Genomic DNA, 8,228 nt, shown 5'->3' on the forward strand with positions numbered 1-8,228 from the left:
GACTCCTCGAAGGCTAGCCCCAGGGCACTGACACCCAGTACAGTGTCATGGATGTGGGTGCTTCCGCTTGAGAGGAGCTGATCACACAAGTTGATGGCCAGCACCTGACGATGCCCGGTGCTCCGACTCTCCAGCTCCTGCTCCAAGTACTGATATAATTTATCCCAATACAATTTCACCCTCCTAAGAAAAATCCAGTCTCTGGATTTCCATTGAAAGCTGGCTGTAACATAAGTACTGGTTTATTTACAAGTATTTACATTTTTTGTCCCCACTTTGCCCTTAACACTATATACACTTCTTTTCGACTTCACTAGTCCTTAGCTCACACGCAGATTTTTCATTCACAGTTGATTCTGTCCTTTCTCAGACTGTCTCTTGTCATTATTACTGATTTGGACCCATAGGCAGAAAGTTGGAAGGGATGGAATTAGAGCAATTTTCTGCATGAAGTAGTAGTAAGTAATAACTATTATGGCTAAAATCATGTAGGCAGCTGAGGTTGAGATTCCTATAGTTAGGAAGTGACGATGATGCTATGTATGATACTCTAATTACAAAATGTAATCAATGTGTTAAGATATGACAGAGTTGTGGTACAATGTTATCATTGCAATGTCCTATTATTTTGTCTGTTTGTATGTTGGTTCTTCTGTGTTACAGTGAACTTTGAATGAAAGAGGCAAACAATTGAATGTAATGGAAACATTTTGTTTATATTAGGCTGAAGGAACTGTTAAGCAAAATATTTATTCACCATGTTTGTGGACATGCTAATAAGGAAACATCAGTGTCACATTGTATGATATGTAATTACTCTGAAGAGTGCATGATTAGCCAACGTTGAAGGAGCTCTATATGTGTACACGTTAGCTGTGGGCCTTTAGTTTTCCAGATAAAGATTTTTTGCTCTATCAGTTTATTCTTGAAAGATGATAATAGCATTAGACACAAAAGACCCATGCACTGCTCCTCATGTGGGAAATACTGCACTGCTGAGCTGAGCTGATAACCATTTGTCATTCACTATGGCTACACACTGTCTGCAGGTCATGTGAGTTCACCTTGGTCTGCTTCCATAAATCTGTGATGGAATGTCCAAAAATGGTATTCACACGCAAAAGAGAACTCTCCCGAAAAGTAGGTGTGCATTGGTTATACTCTATGGCAACCCAAAGGGTTATTATTTTTACTTTTATGTTCAAGGACATTACAGTAGCACACAGAAGGTATCTACATCAGTGGCATGTAATGGAAACAATTTTTTTGGCATTGGGGGGAGGGGGGGGGGGGGTCGTCCTGGAATTGCGGCAAAAATACAACAAAAATAATCATTGAAAGATTATTTGATTAAACAGAGAATTTGAAAAGTTTGTTCTTATACTTGTGTTCCAATGACATCAGGAATGTGTGATCATGGGGGTGTCTTTGTAACACTCTTGCCTCCACGACTCAAAGATAACTTTGAGACAAATAATATGTTTACTCATACAACAGTTTCCAAACATGACACTTTAGTTATTAGTTCTGCAGTGACATATAAAGTTTAGTTCATTGCTTATAGATATCTTAATTCGGTGTAACTCGGAGTAATCTGCTTCCTGCCGTCCCGGTCTATTTCATTGGAAACCTGGATCTTGTTAAGTAAATTCCATGAAATGATCCAGGCACCAAGTCATTTTATAGTGGTTTATTAATGACAAGCTGCACAAATTCTTGGTGGGAGACCACTCCACATAACAGGCTACATAGTCACAAAACTGTAGTAAAACAAGTATGTTATTACATTGATATGTGACACAGTGGTCATGTCTGTGAACTGTCTCCTACTGAGCTTTTCTGAGCCTTCTGATCCCCTGATTTATATGTTCTTAACAATGAAGTTAACAAAACTAGAGCGCAAATTTATAAAATTAACAATTACAAGTTCAAGTTTATTATGAATAACTGTATACAACTCCTTTCGTATTTTTTGCGTAAACTGGCGTATACAATATAAAAGATTTTTACATAAGATACAAATCACATTATAAAAATAGTGAAAAACAACAATGCCAACATAATTTTTCTTAATTATGGCTTAATTAGTGAATGCAAAATAATGCTAGCCATATATTGGACGAACATGATATACAAGTAGATAAATGAAATAATAAATTTTATGAAATTTAATGTATTATACAAAATCACTTATTAGATGCAACTGGAATTACAAAACTTTCAATGAATTGCCTCTTTGGAGAGTATTTCATCAGGGTATCGAAAAAGGAATGCAAAACAAGGAGTTGTTTTATTTCACGCACCCAGTGTAATAATTCCGTACTATCTTTTTGATTACCTAAAACCATCACTGGAACCACCAACCTATGTATCTCCCACACATTAATTTGCTTACCCATCCTGCCATTAGAGATCCTACCTGCTGAAAATTTGACTTATGTGAATAACACTATAGAATCCTTAGACTAGACGTTAACTGTTAAAAATGGCTGTATATCAATGAGATACCTTGTAGACAACACAAAATTTAAACACGTGTAGTTTATTTTTAAACATACTCATTCCACATTCTCATTAGCACAAATTTCTCAGATTGCATACCCACACCCATTGATGCACATTAATTTCTAGTACACAGAAACAATGAATCACTGGTCACAATGATACAGTGTGTCTTTCAGCAGATACTCAAGATATTACTCAGTGCAGTGCAGTGTAGCACAGTGGAAAACAGTTGATGAATTTGAAACCAACACTTCAAAACTCATTATAATGATGTATAGCTGGATGCTTGAGTAAGTGGCCAAGCTTACACAACTTTGTACAAGCTTCTAGTGCAGATATAGTCTGTGTCCCTCATTTTGTTTAAAGAGCAAAATCACACTCATGTAATTTTTATTGTGCTTTGTTCTTATTCCAACATTACTTGTCAGCTTCTCAGTGAAAGTTAGTTTTCCATCAACAGTTGCTATTCAGCAAGCTGTAGAATGTCTTCATAGTTTCAGCAATGGATGAGGACTGTACTGATGGTGTCCTAAATATCACTTACTTTAGCTGCCCAAACCAACAGTCCACTTTCACAATGAAAATCACTTCCTGATCTCTTGACTGAAACCAGCATGTTTGTTGAAAGTACTATACGTTTTTGTTGTTGTTGTTGTTGTTGTTCTCAGTTCTGAGACAGGTTTGATGCAGCTCTCCATGCTACTCTATCCTGTGCAGGCTTCTTCATCTCCCAGTATGTACTGCAACCTACATCCTTCTGAATCTGCTTAGTGTATTCATCTCTTGGTCTCCCTATACGAATTTTACCCTCCATGCCGCCCTCCAATGCTAAATTTGTGATCCCTTGATGCCTCAGAACATGTTCTACCAACTGGTCCCTTCTTCTCGTCAAGTTGTGCCACAAACTCCTCTTCTCCCCCATCCTATTAAATACCTCCTCATTAGTTATGTGATCTACCCATCTCATCTTCAGCATTCTTCTGTAGCACCACATTTCAGAAGCTTGTATTCTCTTCTTGCTCAAACTATTTATCATCCATGTTTCACTTCCATACATGGCTACACTCCATACAAATACTTTCAGAAGCGACTTCCTGTCACATAAATCTTTCCTCAATGTTAACAAATTTCTCTTATTCAGAAACACTTTCCTTGCCATTGCCAGTCTACATTTGATATCCTCTCTACTTCGACCATCATCAGTTATTTTGCTCCCCAAATAGCAAAACTCTTTTACTACTTTAAGTGTCTCATTTCCTAATCTAATTCCCTCAGCATCACCCAATTTGATTTGACTACATTCCATATCCTCTTTTTGCTTTTGTTGATGTTCATCTTCCCCCCCCCCCCCCTCCCCCCTCAGGAACCATGGTCCTTGCCGTAGGTGGAGAGGCTTGCGTGCCTCAGTGATACAGATAGCCGGGGTACCATAGGTGCAACCACAACGGAGGTCAGAGTCCAGACAAAGCAAGGGGAAATTACTGCCGTAATTTTTTCTGAGGGCATGCAGCTTTATGGTATGGTTAAATGATGATGGTGTCCTCCAGGGTAAAATACTCTGGAGGTAAAATTGTCCCCCGTTCAGATCTCAGGGTGGGGATTACTCAAGAGGTCGTCATTATCAGGAGAAAGAAAACTGGCATTCTACAGATCGGAGCGTGGAATGTCAGATCCCTTAATTGGGCAGGTAGATTAGAAAATTTAAAAGGGAAATGGATAGGTTAAAGTTAGATATAATGGGAATTAGTGAAGTTAGTTGGCAGGAGGAACAAGACTTTTGGTCAGGTGAATACAGGGTTATAAATACAAAATCAAATAGGGGTAATGCAGGAGTAGGTTTCATAATGAATAAAAAAATAGGAGTGTGGGTAAGCTACTACAAACAGCATAGTGAACGCATTATTGTGGCCAAGATAGACATGAAGCCCACACCTACTACAGTAGTACTAGTTTATATGCCAACTAGCTCTGCAGATGATGAAGAAATTGAAGAAATGTATGATGAAACAAAAGAAATTATTCAGATAGTGAACAGAGACAAAAATGTAATAGTCGTGAGTGACTGGAACTCGATAATAGGAAAAGGAAGAGAAGGAAACGTAGTAGGTGAATATGGATTGGGGGTAAGAAATGAAAGAGGAAGCCACCTGGTAGAATTTTGCACAGAGCACAACTTAATCATAGCTAACACTTGGTTCAAAAATCATAAAAGAAGGTTGTATACATGGAAGAAACCTGGAGATACTGTCAGGTTTCAGATAGATTATATAATGCTAAGACAGAGATTTAGGAACCAGGTTTTAAATTGTAAGACAATTCCAGGGGCAGATGTGGACTCTGACCAAACCTATTGGTTAGGAACTGTAGATTGAAACTGAAGAAACTGCAAAAAGGTGGGAATTTAAGGAGATGGGACCTGGATAAACTGACTAAACCAGAGGTTGTACAGAGTTTCAGGGAGAGCATAAGGGAACAATTGACAGGAATGGGGGAAAGAAATACAGTAGAAGAAGAATGGGTAGCTTTGAGGAATGAAGTAGTGAAGGCAGCAGAGGATCACGTAGGTAAAAAGACGACGGCTAATAGAAATCCTTGGGAAACAGAAGAAATATTGAATTTAATTGATGAACGGAGAAAATATAAAAACGCAGTAAATGAATCAGGCAAAAAGGAATACAAACGTCTCAAAAATGAGATCGACAGAAAGTGCAAAATGGCTAAGCAGGGATGGCTAGAGGATAAATGTAAGGACATAGAGGCTTGTCTCACTAGGGATAAGATAGATACTGCCTACAGGAAAATTAAAGAGACCTTTGGAGAAAAGAGAACCACTTGTATGAATATCAAGAGCTCAGATAGAAACCCAGTTCTAACCTAAGAAGGGAAAGCAGAAAGATGGAAGGAGTATATAGAGGGTCTATACAAGGACAATGTACTTGATGACAATATTATAGAAATGTAAGAGTATGAAGATGAAATGAGAGATATGATACTGCATGAAGAGTTTGACAGAGCACTGAAAGACCTGAGTCGGAACAAGGGCCTGGGAGTAGACAACATTCCATCAGAACTATTGACAGCCTTGGGAGAGCCAATCTGGACCAAACTCTACCATCTGGTGAGCAAGATGTATGGGACAGGTGAAATACCCTCAGACTTCAAGAAGAATATAATAATTCCAATCCCAAATAAAACAGATGTTGATAGATGTGAAAATTACCGAACTATCAGTTTAATATGTCATGGCTGCAAAATACTAACGTGAATTCTTTACAGACAAATGGAAAAACTAGTAGAAGCCGACCTTGGGGAAGATCAGTTTGGATTCCATATAAATATTGGAACACGTGAGGTAATACTGACCCTCCGACTTATCTTCGAAGCTAGATTAAGGAAAGGCAAACCTACGTTTCTAGCATTTGTAGACTTAGAGAAAGCTTTTGACAATGTTGACTGGAATACTCTCTTTCTGAAGGTGGCAGGGGTAAAATACAGGGAGCGAAAGGCTATTTACAATTTGTACAGAAACCAGTTGGCAGTTATTAGAGTCGAGGGGCATGAAAGGGAAGCAGTGGTTGGGAAGGGAGTGAGACAGGGTTGTAGCCTCTCCCCGATGTTATTCAATCTGTGTATTGAGCAAGCAGTGAAGGAAACAAAAGAAAAATTTGGAGTAGGTATTATAATCCATGGAGAAGAAATAAAAATTTTGAGGTACGCCGATGACATTGTAATTCTGTTAGACAGCAAAGGACTTGGGAGAGCAGTTGAATGGAATGGATTGTGTCTTGAAGGAGGATATAAGATGAACATCAACAAAAACAAAACGAGGATAATGGAATGTAGTAGAATTAAGTCAGGTGATGCTGAGGGAATTAGATTAGAAAATGAGACGCCTGAAGTAGTAAATGAGTTTTGCTATTTGGGGAGCAAAATAACTGATGATGGTTGATGTAGAGAGGATATAAAATGTAGACTGGCAATGGCAAGGAAAGCGTTTCTGAAGAAGAGAAACTTGTTGACATTGAGTATAGATTTATGTAACAGGAAGTTGTTTCTGAAAGTATTTGTATGGAGTGTAGCCATGTATGGAAGTGAAACATGGACAATAAATAGTTTAGACAAGAAAAGAATAGAAGCTTTTGAAATGTAGTGCTACAGGAGAATGCTGAAGATTAGATGGGTAGATCACATAACTAATGAGGAGGTATTGAATAGGATTGGGGAGAAGTTTGTGGCGCAACTTGGCTAGAAGAAGGGATCAGTTGGTAGGACATGTTCTGAGGCATCAAGTGATCACCAGTTTAGTATTAGAGGGCAGCATGGAGGGTAAAAATCGTAGAGGGAGACCAAGAGATGGAATACACCAAGCAGATTCAGATGAAGACCACAACAACAACAACGATGTTCGTCTTATGTCCTCCTTTCAATACACTGTCCATTCTGTAAAACTGCTCTTCCAAGTGCTTTGCTGTCTCCGGCAGAATTACAATGTCATCGGTGAACCTCAAAGTTTTTATTTCTTCTCCATAGATTTTAATACCTACTCTGAATTTTTCTTTTGTTTCCTTTATTGCTTGCTCAATATACAACACATATCAAGCATAAATTTGTGTCTATTTCAATAATAAAAGTTTGGATAAATATCCAACTTTACACATTACTGATATTAGTCACCACATTTTAAAGTTAAATATTACACACTGAAAGAAATTCAAGGAGCACGTAACTGATGGTTCTACTATTACTGCAAGGATTATATTTACATTACCCTTTCTGTAACGTCTCTGACCTGACACACATTGTGGACGATTTTCACCTGTAAAAGTGTGTCACTCTGCTTCATGTACATCACCAGTTCAGGTTGTACTTCATACTTACAGGTAAGGGGATAGAAGCTGCATCCTATCTCTTCTCTTACACTACTTTTATCCTGAAAGGATACCAAATTCTGCCACTCACACTTCACAACCAAGGGGGAGGGCATGTTGCAGATCAGCCTCTTCCGTAAAGGAAAGTGCATGTGTAGTGATAAATAATACTTGAGATACTTTTCTAGCGCTGCTGCTTCTAATAATGTAGTTGTGATTTTTTTAATCAGCTTACATTTTGTTTCTTTTCCAGACATCTTGGATCATCGAGAGGGTCCCATTTTAACTTTCTAGCAACACTTTCTGTATGTGATCATACAGTACAAAGCAGAAGAAGATGTGGACAGTGCTGGACAAAATGTGTTCCTTTGTTACTGCTCATCCTGTTGCCAAAGAATTTTATAGATGTATCTTTGAATGGTGTGTCGTGTGTTGATGTAAGGAATTGAGAATTAAGTCATTTAGAAGTGCAATGTAGTATAGAACAATATACTTATTGACTTTTATAAGTATGTGCTGATCTTCCATATCCTTCGCATTTCACTTTTTGTTAAATAAGGTCTAAAATATGCCTTTGTTGTGAGAAAATGCTGACATGATAATTGCATTTAATAAATAAATTTGTAAATCTTAGAATTCACAGTTGTGAAGAACTTTGTGAAGCAACACATTTATTTATTGATTTACTTTCTTCTTCAGTGCCTCTATAGTACTCTGACGAACTACTGTGTCACTTTTAATGTAGCAGCTTATCACTACTTATTATTACAAAGATTTACTTCAGAGTTCCAACCCATGAAACCTTCTTATACAACAAATACAGTAATGGGATAAAAAAATGGAAATGTCGTGTGG

The 8,228-nt window shown here is 37.9% G+C and overlaps 1 protein-coding gene across 4 annotated transcripts in view; it reads left to right on the forward strand.

Annotated features, from left to right (window-relative positions):
* LOC126354451 (uncharacterized protein KIAA0930 homolog) overlaps positions 1–8,026 on the forward strand; it is a 104,534-nt gene extending 96,508 nt beyond the window's left edge. For all 4 annotated transcript variants that reach the window (XM_050004141.1, XM_050004142.1, XM_050004143.1 and 1 more), the window contains one exon: positions 7,627–8,026. In XM_050004141.1, the coding sequence (XP_049860098.1) occupies positions 7,627–7,667 (41 nt within the window). In that variant the 3' untranslated portion in view covers positions 7,668–8,026. The remainder of the gene's footprint in view (positions 1–7,626) is intronic.
* Positions 8,027–8,228: the final 202 nt, after the last annotated feature.

This window comes from Schistocerca gregaria, chromosome 3 (assembly GCF_023897955.1).
Source record: "Schistocerca gregaria isolate iqSchGreg1 chromosome 3, iqSchGreg1.2, whole genome shotgun sequence".
Taxonomy (NCBI): domain Eukaryota; kingdom Metazoa; phylum Arthropoda; class Insecta; order Orthoptera; family Acrididae; genus Schistocerca; species Schistocerca gregaria.